This window comes from Dipodomys spectabilis, unplaced genomic scaffold (assembly GCF_019054845.1).
Source record: "Dipodomys spectabilis isolate Male_0828 unplaced genomic scaffold, ASM1905484v1 ptg000145l, whole genome shotgun sequence".
NCBI classification, from domain to species: Eukaryota; Metazoa; Chordata; class Mammalia; order Rodentia; family Heteromyidae; genus Dipodomys; species Dipodomys spectabilis.
This window is the reverse complement of record NW_024870822.1, coordinates 20,605,593-20,622,917: the sequence shown is the minus strand read 5'-3', so window position 1 is coordinate 20,622,917 and position 17,325 is coordinate 20,605,593. Positions and strand designations below refer to the sequence as shown.

The window sequence follows — 17,325 nt, the reverse complement described above, 5'->3', positions numbered from 1 at the left end:
AACAGTATCTACATTTTCTGTTCTGTCAGACTAGAAAGTCATTTTAACCAATTTAAACTTTATCATTCAAACATACTTAGTGCTGTAAAATACTATTACAAATAAATTCAACTAATCCCTAATTCATCCAACAGTAAAAATGTTATTTAAATGCATCTTTAAGAAATTATTTCAATAATTTCATTTATCATGAATTTTATTTCAAAAATATTTCAAAATTAGCCTTCACTTAAATAAGTTTTTATGTTCATAAAACACAATACCAAACAATGCATTTTCAAGTTACATTTTGTAAAAAAGCATCAAACCCATTAAAACAATAAAAATACTGCATTTATTTTAATTAATTTGCCATTAAACTGACATATAGCTTTTAACAAAGGCCAACATCTTTCAACCTTTCTTGTATCTACCACATACATATAAGTATACATATAATTATAACCCAAAGATAACATGTAATAAATGAATACACACCTTCCTTTAGTACATGCCAAGGTAGACACACAAAAACAAGAAAAAAATTTTGAAATCAGAGTATAAAGGGATGCTGCTCTTTCAAACAATGCAGCACTGAAGGCCAGGTCAGCATCCTTGGGCATTACTAAGAAACTTTAGAACATCTGATATTTCCATCATCTTCAAGATTCCTCTTAACAACCAGAAAATTCCCCAGCCTCCTCCTACCTCACCTGTTCACTGACTTCCTTTAGCTTCCCTCCCTCTACTGAGTAATAATGCTATTGCTAATATTTAGGCTTTAAATGTTCAGAGATTCAACCCCCTCTATATACTAATTCAGTTCATTTTCTCACAGACACTGACTCAGCCGTGGGTTGTTGCAGCACTGACGTTTCTAACCAAACAGCATCGTGTGAGCTGTGATCATCCCATTTTTTCATCTCTGAACAGTGATTGGATATTGTAATTGACAGACAGGTGGAAGAAAACGCAGGAGAATGAGGGCTTAGAGATATGTAGATATGTTGCCAAATGCCATCTGTAAAGCTAATTCTAGCTCTGACAGCTTGCCAGGTTCTAGAAAATTAGGATGCAGATAACTTTTCTCCTTTTAACATCAGTGTATCATTCTAGGCAGTAAAGCTTCTTTTTTAAAACCACAGGGAAAATATTATCTGTACTTTAAGAAATCACTCAAGAACTAGTCTTTCAAGCAATCAAACTTCCCCATTCTATACTGCTGCTGGGACTACAAGAGTGACTTAAAAGGGAAACTGGAACGCTCCGACTTCATGCAGTCTCAGAAAAAAATGAGCATGCGTACTTCTGTGTGAGAATGAACCCTTGCGGCAAAGTCTGAAATTGAATGTATGATGCATTTATCTTTAGTAACCTGAGCAGACTGCAGACAGAAGTTTTTATATAGTTATATTCTCAACAATTCAAATATTCAAGAGCTTAGACATATCTTCTATGCAGACATTTTAGCATTCTACTGAAGAAGTGTTTTCTTTTCCAAAGAACAAAATAGTCCTTTAATTAATAACTTATAGAGAGGTTGTCATGTTTCAGGCCAAACATACTTCAACTGAAAGCAAATTCAACATCATCAGCAAGCTATGAAAACTCCTATATAATGTTATTAACTATACAACTGGTCACAGAAAAACACAAAATTCATTCATTTTTAAAGTAATTTGCCTATACCACACTGAAGTCGATCTATGTCCAGAACAGTTTCCGCCTTAGCTTTTAAATCAGAGATAGATAGTCAAAAGAAAACTTAAGAGGGCTGGGAAGGTGGCTCAGTGGTAGAGCGCTTGCCTTGCATGCATGAGCCCTGAGTTCGATTCCTCAGCACCACATAAGCAAAAAGAAAAAAAAAGCCAGAAGTGGTGCTGTGGCTCAAGTGGTAAGAGTGCTAGCCTTGAGCTGAAGAGCTGAGGGACAGCACCCAGGCCCAGAGTTCAGGCCCCACGACAGGACCCCCCCCAAAAAAAAAGAAAGAAAGAAAACTTAGAAACCACCTTAAAATTGTACTATATCATAAACAAATCGTAAGCCAGACCTGCCAAACTCCCAAACTCTGATAGAAAAGTACATGTATGACAGCAACTAGTATTTCCTTCATAAACCAAAAAGGAGCTGGGCTGGGCAACAGTGGCTCATGCCTATATTCCTAGCTACTCAGGAGGCTGAGATGTAAGGATTGCAGTTTGAAGCCAGCCCGGGCAGTTAAAATCCATGAGACTCTTATTTCTAATCAACTAAAAGCCAAAAGTGACACTTGGATCAAGTGACAGAGCACTAGCCTTGAGCACCCAGGCCAAGTTCAAGTCCCAGAAACCCACCCCACCACCACACACACACAAAGTGTATTTTAATCATAGCCAGCAAAAAAAGGTGAGAAAAAAGTGGAAAAACAGAGCAATTCAAAAACATACATGAAGCAAAACACATTTTTTTTTAAAGGTTAAGTTTAATTGGAGGTGTAACTCAAGTAGTAGAATACCAGCAAAAAGTAGAGGGAGAGTTCAGACCCAGAGCTCAAGCCCCAGTACCAGCAAAAAACAAAACCATTTTTAGATTATCTACAGAAACTGACCAATAGTCTTCTGATTATTTTAAAATAAATTTAAAATTATGAGGTAACAGTAAACCCAGTTTATAATAAACTACATTTCTTAGTATCCTTGATCTATATAACATAGTTCTAGCTAATGATGTATAAGCAGCTATCAGATGCAACTTATAAACTTCTCAGATAAGTAATGTCTGAGAAATTTAATTTTTTTTTTGCCAGTCTTGGGGCTTGAACTCAGGGCCTGGGCACTGTCCCTTAGCTTCTTTTGCTCAAGGCTAGCACTCTACCACTTGAGCCACAGTGCCACTTCTAGCTTTTTCTGTGTATGTGGTACTGAGGAATCAAACCTAGGGCAAGCACTCTACCACTAAGCCACATTCCAAGACCAAGAAAAATTTAATTTTCTGATGACTTTTCTACTGTCCTGGATGGCTGGAATTACACATCTCTTTGTGATAACAATAGAACAGTCAAGCAAATCAGAAACTGTTGACCCTTATATTCTTAAGCAATAAAAGATATATCAACCATCAGCTACCTCTGAATGTCTAGTGTAAAAAGAATAAATCAAACTAGGTGGTGGTGGCTCACACTTGTAATCTTAGCTACTGAGGAGGCTGAGATCTGAGGATCATGGTTCAACTCCAGGCCAGGCAGAAAAACTTATAAGACTCTCATCTCCAGTTAACCAGCAGAAATCTAGAACTGTAGCTCAAGTAGTAAAGTGTCAGCCTTGAGCAAAAAAGCTAAAGGAACAGAACCCAGGGCCCAGGACTGGCACAAAAAAAAAAAAAAAAAAAGGAAAGAATGGGGTTGGGGGAGGAGAGAGAAAAGAAAAATCAATCTCTACCTTAAGCCAGTCTGATTTTATTTTTTTGTCAGTCATGGGGCTTGAACTCTGGTCCTGGGCACTATGCCTAAGCTCTTCAGCTCAAGGCAAGCATTCTACCAACTGAGCCACAACACCACTTCTGGTTTTCTGGTGGATTAATTGGTGGGTTAATCCTGCCCGGTTGGCGTTGAACCCCAATCCTCAGATCTCAGCCTCCTTAGTAGCTAAGATTATAGATGTGAGCCACCGGCACCAGCCAGTCTGGTCTTCTTTTACTCAAGTATCCCCAAGTAAAATGTTAGGTTTGAGGAAGGATGAAGAGAATGGGTGGCTAATAAAGAATAACATATATTAGGTAATTTGATCAAAGTATACTATATTCAAGTTGTAAATATCTCAATGAAATCCCTTTGGAAAACAGATTTTTCCCTAATAAGAATAAATATATGAGATTAAAAACATGTGATGAGTAGCCCAAAATGCAATTAGCCATCAGTTGCTAACTTGAAGCTATGTGATGAGCAATAGGCATTCATTGTACTTGGTCTCTCTATAATATAAACTGCTTAAAATTTGAAAAAAGAATGAAAAACTTGTTATAAACTCCAGCTCTGCTTTTTCCATTTGTTAAATCTATAGCACATACTGTCCAGAGATTGAGTCAAGGTAATCTCCTAAATGTCCTTGACAGAGATGTCCTTCCATCCACGCTAATTCTCTAATCACCTAGGATTAGTTTAAGTCTTATTTTCACCTTCTCACTTGATATGGATTCCTTTTCTGAATTTTATTTTACAATTCAGTATCACAGGTCAAATATTCTATAGTTCTCTATTTGCTTCATTTGTGAATTATAAAACATTCTATAACAGTAGCTTGACACTTTCAAATTTCTCTGAACTGAGGTCAGTTTCTAGATATACAAATTGACGGGGTTTTTTTTTGTTGTTTTTATGGGGGGGTCAAGTCATGGGGCCTGAACTCTGGGCCTGGGCGCTGTCCCTCAGCTCTTCAGCTCAAAGCTAGTGCTCTACCACTTGAGCCAAAGCGCCATCTCCAGCTTTTTTTTTTCTTTTTGCTTACGTGGTGCTGGGGAATCGAACCCAGGGCCTCATGCATGCAAGACAAGGGCTCTACCACTGAGCCACCTTCCCAGCCCAAATTGATGGGCTTTAAAACTTCTCTCTGCATTAGTTTTCCATCAGCTCCTAAAATGCTATCTTTAAAAAGCCAAACAGCGCCTTAAAAATTCTAAAGTTATATGTTCCTAAATATATAGGGATAAGAAGTCTCTAAAAGTAAGCTGTTCTTGCTGGCACAGGATTTCCACAAGGGCTTAAGATAAAGTCATTCAAAGGACTTCATGGTCTTCCAATTACAAATTCAAAGGACTTCATGGTCTTCCAATTACAAAAATTTTTAATCAATTTATTAATATTTATTTTTGTTTTCACTCAAAACTCCAAATACTGATACTGCACACCCAAAAACATCAAAAGGTTACCAATGAAGGGTCTGGGATATGGGGTGTAACTGACTGATATGTACCTAACATATTCAGGGACTTGGGCTGGAACCATAGCACCACAAAAATAAAAGTTATTACCATACAGTTATCAAGAAGAGCTATATTTGTTACTGAAATGAAACAGCAGCAAGGAAAAAGCATTGTAAGTTTTTATAAATTTTTCTCACTGCATACACAAAGCTTTTATAAAGTCAACTTTGACATTTCTGTCATCTCTTCATTATGTAATGCAGTACTGCACACCAGCAGAAAAATCTCAAGAATTAGCCAGTGTAACATATATATCACCTGAATACATATGTATATGATATATATACACAGCATATTAGACTCAAATATAGTCCCATTTCATACAATAAATCAAAATACCTTTATTCTAAAGGACAAGATAATTATCTACTGAACACAGAAAGAAAAAACTAGAGCCCCATTAGACCTCTCCTCTTTCTTTTTCTATTATATAAACATACATACATACACACTACACATACACACACACACAACACACACACACACACACACACACACACACACAACATATTCATACCATGTGGCATATACTCAAATTAACTTCACTTCACATTAACATTTTTAAGACGTCATCATATTAAAACTGAACAATATAGGTGAACATCTTCTGTATTAAACTATTTCCTTGAAATTACAAAAAGGATTTCAGTATCATGGAAATGTTTTTCAAGAATTCTGGTGTTTGTTAACAGTGACTGGGAGACATTTTTCTATTCAAGTAAGTTAAATGTTCATTAATATCCATAATATTCATATACAAAATCCACTATAAAACATGCTCACATACCTGAAATATATGACATTTATAAGCTGTCAACTAACACATTAAAAATATCATCACAAAATATTATAAATGAGGTATTCCTCTTTTAGTCATATAACACAAAATAAAAGTTAAAAAATAATAGATGAACGTATACTTTTAAAGTAAATCTCATTTCACACATCAAACTTTAACTAGCAGTTAATCCAGAAAGATACATCTTCCCCTTAGGATCAGAGTGACAATACCAATATTTCACATAGTTAAAAAAACTAAGAAAAGTAAGGGAAAGAATGGGTTGAAGGGGGCTGAGAATGTTGAAGGGGTAACAGTGATCAAGATGCACTGTATTCATAAACTGCTTTATTATATGGCACCTCCCTTCATACAACTTCTTAAAGGTAATTTTAAATACAAATAAATTTTTTTAAAAATATATAGCAGCAAACACAGACAGAAACAAATTATCAGGTATAATCTGCACCCATTATTTAGGGTACAAATAAATTCTTATTAGAGATTTTCAAACATAGAGAAGTAATGTCTTGCTAGTTCCTATTGACTCAATTTTTAACACAACCATAGAGTAAACTAAGATCTAGACTTAATTTAGAAGTAGAAATATTTAAACAAACATAAGTTTTTAAAAATTAAAATGTATATTTCACTAAAAACTATCTAAGGAGAAATACAAACATGCATAATAAGTTTGTTTCTTGGGGTTTTTATGGCCAGTTCTGGGGCTTGAACTCAGGGCCTAGGCACTGTACCTTTTACTCAAGGCTAGCACTCTACCACTTAAACTACAACACCACTCTAGCTTTTTCTATTTATGTGGTACTAAGGAATCGAACCCAGGACTTCATGCATGCTAGGCAAGCATTCTACCACTAAGCCACATTCCCAGCCCAAAAGCATAATATTTTGTAAACTAGCCCCTATCCACTGATAGAACTTGCCACAGTTAACTACAATAGTAGTCTTTACAATCAGGTTTAGCAGAACTTTGATATGTAATATATATTTTCTACCTACCTTGAATGCTTATAAAGTTTACGAGGTCTACTATGCAATTTCCGATCCCAATTCTCTGGGTCACTGGAGTTACTGTCATAGGGATGAGGCCGTCCTGCCATCCCACTTCAAGTTTCCTCACACTACTGCTCTGAAAGCACACATGTAGCACCCATAACCTACATAAAAGAGTAGTGTTGACCTTTAAATCTATTCCATGCAGAATGATACAGCCACAGAAGTTTAAATACTTGATATTATTGTGACATATTTTTAAGTAATGAAGAGATCATAAATATGAACATATAAAATCTGCAAACCAGATTAAAACAAATCCCCCCACACTCAGTTTTGGTACTTTTCACTTGACTCATCCATTAAATTTGCTATGTCAAGTTTAATAACATTCCATTTGTATTTAGTAAGTATACTTCACCCATGTATAGGTATCCTGGGCTTCCCAACATCAATATAATACAAAAAAGGCAAAAACAATTCCATTCAATGATACTTTAATATAAAACATTATTTGGTGCACATTTCTTAAAAATTAAGATACTTAACAAAGCATTTAGTAAAACCAAATAACAACATTATCTCTGTTAGGTCTGCTCAGGAGAAATGTCGCCTTCCCTTGGTTCTCTCTCTCCCCTTGCACCCTAGTCCCCGCCCAGCACTGGCATGCCTGGGTGGAGTGGGAAGTCCCCAGACTCTGAGGTCTCCTCTGCTTCTGGTGTGGCCATACTCCCTCTCCTGCTCTCCCTTATATAATCTCTCTCCTCCCACCATAATCTCTCTTGCTCCACCAGACTCCATTTGTGTAGCTGAAGCTTTACTCTCTCTCACTCTCAATAAACCCTCTTCCCTTGAGCCACATGGAAGTTTCCTTTCGGCAACCCTTACAGTTTCTTTATTCAAATTGAAGAAGCTGAGTATAAAGTAAATTTCTGCTCAAAAATAATTATATATAAACATCCTGATGTTTCTTTATAGTGTAATTATCACAAAATGTTTCTATCAATTATTCATATACTTCTTTTCACATATGAGGTTTGTGCTTGGTAAATCTCCTATAGTAGTATACAATCATAAGAAACTCCAGTAGCTTTATGAGACAGCCAAAAAAAAAAAAAAAAAGCATTTTACAAGTATAGTCACTCTCCCATTTATTCTTCTCAACCACTTTGCAAGTTAAGCATCACAATTTCCACATACAGAACAGAAAACATCCTCACAATTTTACTTAGCCGAACTTTACAATACTGGTCAATAGAGGAATTACAAAAAAAAAGAAAAGAAAAGAAAAGCAATGACAATTTATAACACAAAAGTCTCCAATTGGAAAAATGTGCGGACTAAAGTATTCATTTGAAAGTAGCTCACATTGGACTTTTAGAGGTAAGAAACAAAAGCAAAAATTGAAAATTGAACAAATGCTCAAATTGTTTTACAACTTTTATAAAGTTGAGTAGGAAAACAGATTTCCTGCCATCAGCTCCAGTGTTCTTTCTCTGTTTCTTTTTTTTTTTTTATTTGTTTTTCTGCTTATGTGGTGCTGAGGAATCGAACCCATAGCCTCATGCATGCAAGGCAAGCGCTCTACCACTGAGCCACCTTCCCAGCCCCCTTTCTCTGTATCTTTCTACACTAGATTTGATGGAGGGAAATAAGGTAAAGTTGTACATAAAAGTCAAAGAGAAATTCCAGAATAGGAAAAATACTCTATCTTCTTGAGTTTTATATGATATCTTCTATAAAACTCAGTATCACAACAAATACCAAAGATAAACTCATTAACTTTTTGAATCCAGCTTGGTATAACTTAGGGAATCAAGAGTTCAAAGGCCAGCCTGAGCTACTAGGGAGACCCTATCTCAAAAAAATCTAAGACCTGAGCCAGGGGTAATGGATCATATCTGTATTCCCAGCTACTGAGAGAAAGAAAACATACAAAGAAGGACTGTGGTCTGAGGTCAGCCTTGGTAAAAGATACAAAGACCCTATTTGAAAAATAACTAAAGCCAAAAGAACTAGGAGTGTGGCTAAAGTGTTAAGCATGCTTGCCTAAGTGTGAAGCACGAGTTCAACCCTCACTATCCCTGCCCACAAAAAAAAAAAAAGCTACCATCAAAAATAAACAAATATCAAGGCTGGGAAGGTGGCTTAGCGGTAGAGTGCTTGCATAGCATGAAGCCCTGGGTTCAATTCCTCAGTACCACATAAACAGAAAAAGCCAAAAGTGGTGTTGTGGTTCAAGTGGTAGAGCACTAGGCTTGAGCAAAAGAAGGTAAGGGACAGTGCCCAGGCCCTGAGTTCAAGCCCAGGACTGGCAAAAAGAAATAATAATAATAATATGTATATTTATATATATATATGTATATATATATATATATATATATATATATATATATATATATATATAAATCCTAAACCATGGCAGACAGTGGCCAAAAATATTAACCACAAAGGAATGAATAAGGCAAATTGAGATACAATCTCCTACCACCGTTACAGTGGCTGGTACACATCTAGCAGCAGGAAAATATCAGTCTATTTTCCTAATTGATTCAAAGTGAGAAATACGCAGTTGAAAGTTATCAAAAACATTTACACTTCATTTGTCAATAAAATTTGTGTATTATCATGTGAAAGATTTTTCCTCACCCCTTACATTTAATAGTCCTAGGAAGATAAACATGCTGGCAAAAAAAAAGTAGAATTCTGATAGCAATATTTGGAAAAAAAATGACATTTTCTATACATGAATCTATTTAAAATTTATCACTATAAATAAAAAAGACAACTGACATACATTATGTTTTGTAATGTCTAATGATCTCTTCAGTTTTAACAACTCTCTGTGACCTATTTGTTTTATTTAATTCACTCATTCAAGCACTTAATAATCAGCTATTACAATATGACCTACAATTTACAAGATGCTAAAGTAAGTCAGACCATATTCCTCAGAAAAAATTTAATAAGAGATAAAAAGACTCTTACATGGTTCAATAAAGCATGTTATCCTCCACCTCTTTCCTATCTGTCTCAAAATTATTATATGCTACCCTACTCTCTCTTTTTTTTGGGGGGGGTTGGTCATGGGGCTTGAACTCTGGGCCTGGCTGCTGTCCTTCAGCTCTTCGGCTCACGGCAAGTGCTCTATCTATCACTTGAGCCACAGTGCCACTTCCAGTTTTCTGGTGGTTTATTTGAGCTAAGATTCTCACAGACTTTCCTGACCAGGCTGGCTCTAACCGTGATCCTAAGATCTCAGCCTCCTGAGTAGCTAGGATTACAGGCATGAGCCACCAGCGCCCGGCTACTCTACGCTTTATCCATTAAATCTTAAGTGTTCTTTAGGACTCTATTTTCTTTTTTCTTTTTTTTAGGGGGTCCGGTCGTGGGGCCTGAACTCTGGGCCTGGGCACTATCCCTCAGCTCTTCAGCTCAAGGCTAGCGCTCTACCACTTGAGCCACAGCGCCACTTCTGGCTTTTTTTTTTTTTGCTTATGTGGTGCTGGGGAATCAAACCCAGGGCCTCACACATGCAAGGCAAGCGCTCTACCACTGAGCCACCTTCCCAGCCTCTCTCTTTTTTCTGATTGCTAAGTTAAAGGAGCCAGTAGACCAAAAACAAAAACAAAAAAAACCTTTCCCCCCAAAATATCAGGATCAAATCCCTGAGAATATCAGGATTTATACACACTACAAACACTATTTCCTTTATTCATTATTTCAATCTAAATTCTCAAGAAATCAACATAGCTTCCCCCTTTAGAGTCATCCTTGACTTCTTTTTCACACATCAAATCTATTTCAAAATGTTCTTTTCACTCCTTTTCTCCCTGTTAATTCATAAGGCTGCTGCCTTCATTTCAATCGTGTCATCTATCAATAAGCTCTTGGCTGAAGTTTTTACAACCACTTAATTGACCATTTGCCCTACCATAACCAAAATTATTTTCGAAAAACTTTTAATGGCTCTCCATTTCCTATATCTAACCATTTTACCATAAAAAGTTCTTTTAAAATTTGGCACTGAAACCCCAATGTCTATATCATATTTGGCAAACTAAATGTATTGTTGTTTATAGAACAATTGTCAATAAATTGCTGGACTACTGGAAACAGTTCCAGAAAATATGTCACTTTTCATTTTTAGACAATAGAAACAATTTGAATCCCAAACAATCTAGAAATCATCTATACACAGCTGGGACATATTGGTGAGGTACATATGTCTTGTTTGTTTTTCATGAAATTACCAAAAGCCAAATGAGAAAAGGGTGACTCAAGTACTTTCTCTTCTTTTGAATACTAACATATAAAAAACAGACTCTTCACAGAATTTTCAAAACAACAGTCATAATAAATAAGTGTTCCCAGGACAGTATTTCAGATAGTACTACTAATTATTATGATCCACTGAAGAACTTCTAAAAAAGTGTAGATCATTTTCTCTTGTTCTTACTAGGTATCAATGAACTAAGAAATTAAGATACTTATTATTTAAAACCATTCTATTTAAAACTTTAACCCTATATTATCCTATTTCATATGAGAAAAATCATAGAACTAAAGATTTCAGTTTAACTTAAAGTTTGACTTAAATTTCAGGTTAAGGACTCAGGTGTAGCTCAATCAAAGTTAGCAAATCCAGTACCATCCAGTACAATCCAGTACCATCAAAAGGAAAAAAAAATAATCACAGTTAAAGCAAAAACCCATCTTCTTTCTAATATACCAAGCTAAGTATTTAGGAATTTTTTTGTTTACTCCAACAAGTATCTCTTCTTAACCTCAGCCATTTTGTGGCTTTGATCATCCCATGGGTATCTCAGTGTAAACAGTGTTATCACATAAGAGCTTTTCAATTGACATGAAATTATATTTATTTCTTAAATTGCGAAGCAATTCAAGTCTTAGGATTACTGAGGAGACATTCCTGACAGGTATGAGAAAGGGAACAATGAAGGAGAGGATGAGGAGCAAAAGACAGCCTTCAAGGGTATAGGAAATAAACACTGACTAGACGGAAGACATCTGAGCCAGCTAAACATCCTAAAGTAACATTTCCTATATGTAAAGGACTAAAAGGAAGAGAAATAGCCCCAAAGAATAAACTGCTTGATCCCAGCAGACAAAAGAACACCTGAAAGTTCATATAGTTAATTCTGTACTGACCAAGAGCCATCATAGGGACCTAGAAAGAAACCAGGAACTTAAGGATCATTCGATGAACCTCCATCGTTAGGTATGAAAGAAAGAGTATACCACCCAAAAAAAAGCAAACAACATATAATGTCTAACCACCACGAAAGCCTTGAAATTTTTCTAGAAATGTTTAAATTTCTTTATGATTGTTAAAACACTTTAAATTTCCCCATGGAATATAATGTAACAGTCATTTTTTAACAGCATCAAGAGCTAGAAGACCTTGCAGGACTGAACATAATACAGATATTCACAACAAACACAAAACAAGTAGAAACAACTTTTTAAAAAATGGAAATGAAGTATGAAAAGGAATCCTTTTGCAAATGCAGACAGGCGGTGTGATTGTGCAAGCCTTCCTGCAGAAAAGTTAGGATAAGCTATTTTTTAAAACCTATTTTGAAACTGAGCACTGGTGGCTCCCATCTATAATACTAGCTACTCAGAAGGCTGAGGATTGGAGTTCCAAGGCATCTGGGGCAGGAAGCCTATGTCCAGTTAACCATCAGAAAATCAGAAGTGGAGCCACATGTGGCTCAATCAGTAGAGTGTTAGCCTTGGGCAAAAAAAAAAAAAGCCTAGGAACTGCACCCACACTCTGAGCTCAAGCCCCATGACCACCACCACCACCACCAACAACAACAACAAAAACACCTATTTTGAAATGGTAAAATGTCCAAAAGCAAAAAGTAGTGGAAGGAGAGTTTACTCTGGAAAAACTACAAATGGAAGGAACAAGATTACAAGTTCAGTTCCAAGATTGTTGGTTGAGTGCCTTCACAAATATGGTGAAGGAAACCAGTCACATAGTTCAATTTAGTTGAAAAACTTAAGGATTGGAAATCCATGTGGAAATACGAGGCAGATATAGCAGGAGCAAAAGAATCACAGAACAGTGAGACCCAAAGTCAGAACATAAACTATGCTCAGATTTCTGGATAACAGATTAATTACAAAGGCAGATGGAAGAGATGACAAAAAAAAAAAAACTTAGGGGGAAAGAAACACAAACTATAGAAGAATCTATCTTTGAAAGTCCCATGGAAAGAGATCTATGAGTATGATGTTATAACAGAGATATTCCCTTAGTATACAAAGCTCAAGCAGCAGAAAGTTGTTTAATCTGAGAACAGAGACCACAATTAGCAGATGAGCCAGAAATTAAAAGGAAATTCTCAGAAAGAAAAGACCTACAGAGAAGATAAATTTCAGAATCTAAATATTATCTCTGCCCAAATTTTGGGCTGACCACCAAATTATATAGATGCAAGAGGGACTTCCTGCACCTAGATTGGGAAGTCCTTAAGTTAAACCCTGAGTGTTAAAGAAACAACAAAAACAAACAAAAAGAATATAATTCTGGTGGTTTATTGGAGATAGGAGTCTCATGGTCTCTCCTGCTCGGGCTGGCTTTGAACCGCGATCCTCAGATCTCAGCCTCCTGAGTAGCTAGGATTACAGGCGTGAGCCACCAGCGCCCGGCGCAAAGACTTTTTAAAGCACTCAAAGGAAAGCACATCCAAGGAACTAAAGTAAGAAAATTATTTTGATGACTAACACAAAGGAATTTCAGTACAGAAGTGAAAAACTATTCTTAAAAAAAGGCAATCCAACTGTAACTGAAAAGAATAAAATAATAACTTAAATGGGCACAATAGCAGATGGAAAAGAAAAATGAACAAAACTACAGATACAGGTAGTAACTAGTTATACAATGTGTTAAGTATTTGCAGTCTCTACTGATACATAACAACATGACTTACTTTTTTTTTGGGTCCGGTGGTGGGGCCTGAACTCTGGGCCTGGGCGCTGTCCCTCAGCTCTTCAGCTCAAGGCTAGCATTCTACCACTTGAGCCACAGCGCCACTTCCGGCTTTTTTCTTTTTTGCTTATGTGGTACTGAGGAATCGAACCCAGAGCCTCATGCATGCAAGGCAAGAGCTCTACCACTGAGCCACCTTCCCAGCCCCATGACTTACCCTTTAAAGTATTAAACAAAAGGCCGATTTAAAATAATATCTACGATATCACATAAAAAAAAACATGACTAGTTGCCTCTAAATAATGATAAATTAAAAGAAAAACTTATTCTTTATTGTATCCCTATATTTAAATTTTATACATATATTGAAGGCTGTTACAGAAATTTTCTTAAAATGTTTTTAAATTTTTTTTAAGAAAAATGTATGCATAGTATACATATATGTATATAATGTAGCAGTTTTTTATTTTTTGCATATGGTCAATACATATTCATTGGCAGAATGTTTCTGCCTAATATTCCCAATACTGTAAAATCCTTGAGGACAAGAACAAAGTATAATTTATTTCTGTGTCCCAATAGCTTTGTATAATTTGTATATAAACTTTAACAGTAACATCAATTAAGATGAAAGAAATTGAAGGGCATTTCATGTAATACACTAATGCACAGGAAATACAAAGTACGAATATTTATAAAGTCTTAGCTTTCGGTTACTTTTTTAGTATGTGTGTGCCATTCCTGGGGCTTGAACTCAAGGCCTGGGCACTGTCCCTGGGATTGTTTTGCTCAAGGCTACCACTTTGCCACTTAAGCCACAGCTCCACTTCTGGCTATTTGGTAGTTTACTGGAAATAAAAGAAGGGAGGGAGGTAAGGAAGGGAAGGAGGGAAGAAACACACAGAGCACAAATCATGTAAATTTTACCCTCAAATGATTACAAAATAATAATTTAATTTCTGCATTCAGGAAACACATGTCAAGAAAGTAGAAATAGCATTCTGATTTTTTTTCTTTTTTTGTTGGTTGTGGGACTTGAACTCTGGGCCTGGGTGCTGTCCCTGAACTCTTCAACTCAAGGCAGGCACTCTACCACTTGAGCCACAGTTCCACTTCCAAGTTTCTGGTAGTTAATTGGAGATAAGTGTCTCACAGATTTTTCTGCCTGGGCTGACCTTGAACAGCGATCCTCAGATCTTAACCTCCTGAGTAGCTAGGATTACAGGTATGAGCCACCGGCACCCGGCCTGAGAAATAATTTTTAAAGATATTATCAAATAAGCCTAAGAATTCCCTCCAAAAATACTGTTTATTTCACAAAAAAAACTGCTATCCTTTTCTAATTTGTTATAGTCGAAATAGCATGTTTTTACAGTACTAGAGATGGAACTCAGGGCTATAAGCATGCTAAACAAGTACTCTACCACTACACTATAACCTCATCCCCTCCAAAAATTAATAACTGTGCAGAATTTCTACTCAAATTTCGTTCACTTTTTGCTTTATATTGGGTTTGTTTTAAAATTGAGTATCATTTTGTAGCCCAGACAGGCCTTGAACAGCCACTTGTCTGGCCTCAGCTTTCTAACATCATCACATCTAGGTTGTTCATTTCCTAATCAAGGTATCACTGGTGGCTCCTGCCTGAAATCCTAGCTACTCAGGAGACTAGGATCTGAGGATCGAGGTTCAAAACCAGCCCAGAAAACTCTGTGAGACTCTTATTTCCAATTAACCACTAGAAAACTGGAAGTAGCAAGTGTGACCAAAGTGGTAGAGTGCTAGCCTTGAGTAAAAGAACTCAGGGACAGTGCCCAGGCCCTGAGTTCAAGACCCACAACCAACAACCACCACAAAAAAAAAGCTTCTTTCATTTATTCTTTTCTTAACACAAGTGGCTCAATAAATGTTTGATAACCTTTACAATCTTAATTGAGCACTTACAAAGTACTTGCACTAAATGATTAGCTTTCTAAGTAACCAAATACACTTTATAGTGCTAAGTTCTTAAAACTCACTAGAAAGTATATTATTTTTTTGTTTAGAGAAATATACTTTGTTTTCTATGCTTAGTATAGTATAGTTGCTATGTTTTGGGTTTTGTTTTTGTCATCATGGGGCTTGAACTCGGCCTGGGCGCTGTCCCTCAGCTCTTCTGCTCAAAGCTAGTGCTCTACCACTTGAGCCACAGCACCACTTTTGGTTTTCTGGTGGTTTATTGAAGATAAGAGTCTCATGGACTTTCCTGCCCAGGCTAGATTTGATCTGGATCTCAGCCTCTTGGGTAGCTAGGATTACAGGTGTGAGCCACCAGTGCCCAGCTTATAGTTGCTGTTATTACCAAAGTTTTTCCTTTAAAACTAAAAATACCTTAAAGCAAATTACCTTGACATATTTTTAATATAGGCAAAGCCTGTGTAAGCTGCTAAAGTACCTAAAATTAAAGGAGATTACATCCAACTTCTAAGAAGTTACAGCTTTTAAACAAAAGACTCAAACAGCACTTTCTTCTTTTCCTCCATGATACTTTTTTTTTTTCATATAATCTTTACTATACTACTACAGGGATATTCCCCTTACCTTCAGATTACTTACTTTCAGATTTTTTTGATTGTATATCTTCCATCAACTCAATAGACTAGAAAAAGGTTCTAAATATGATTCAAGTTCTAGACTGTGATCCTCCCCAATAGAATTCTATGTAATAATGGAAATGTTCTATAGTTTCACTGTATAAAATGCAGCCATATTAATTTATGAAGCGTAGCTACAATTAAAGAACTAAAATTTTCATTTTCCTTTTTAATTAACTTAGTCTCACATATGGATAGTAGCTACCATATCTGCCATCAGTTGCAAGAATATTAGAACCTTCACCAATAAAGAAGTTTTTTTTTTGTTGTAAATGCTATTCTTACAGAACTTTAAACTTTTCCTAAGATAAAAATCTGGCCAACAAAGACATTAGATGTCTCAGTGGTTTAGTATTAAAGGCAATATTCCACTTTAACAAAATGAAAACTGTTTTCTTACAATCCAAAGTGACTGAATTGAGGCTTATTTCAATACTTACCTTAATAAGCAGGATGAGGTTCACAAAATTTAGTGGCTTTTTCCCACCATTTTATATTATCTTTCATCTTTAACACACAACCTATCCAATATCCTACCCAGAAACTGGTGAGTCTTTGTGATACATTTCAAACCCTAAGAGACAGAAAGATAGATACTATTCCATAAACATTATTTGGCTGTTCTAGCAAAGAACTTTCCTTTCTTATTTCTTCTCTCAAATTCCAGATTGCCAAAAAGCAATTTTTTAAAAAGTGACTTTTTAAAAATTTTAAAAAAAAAAATCGAGTGGCAGTGGCTCACGCCTATAATGCTAGCTACTCAGGAGGCTGAGATCTGAGGATTGCAGTTCAAAGCCAGCCCAGGCAGGAAAGACCGTGAGACTCCTATATCGAATAAACCACCAGAAAACCGGAAGTGGCACGGTAGCTCAAGTGGTAGAGCACTCGCCTTGAGGTGAAGAGCTGAGGGACAGCACCCAAGCCAGAGTTCAAGCCCCACAACCAACCAAAAAAAAAGAAAAAAAGGGAAAAGAAAAATGGATAGGCAAATATTTAACTGA

The 17,325-nt window shown here is 36.2% G+C and overlaps 1 protein-coding gene across 4 annotated transcripts in view; it reads right to left on the bottom strand.

Moving 5' to 3' along the window:
- The window catches only part of Btbd10 (BTB domain containing 10), a 67,341-nt gene that overhangs the window by 38,016 nt on the left and 12,000 nt on the right, over nt 1-17,325 (bottom strand). For 2 of the 4 annotated variants that reach the window (XM_042691341.1, XM_042691342.1), the window contains one exon: nt 6,734-6,891. The exons of the other annotated variants lie outside the window; for them this stretch is intronic. In XM_042691341.1, the coding sequence (XP_042547275.1) occupies nt 6,734-6,834 (101 nt within the window). In that variant the 5' untranslated portion in view covers nt 6,835-6,891. The remainder of the gene's footprint in view (nt 1-6,733; nt 6,892-17,325) is intronic. 4 annotated transcript variants of the gene reach the window in all.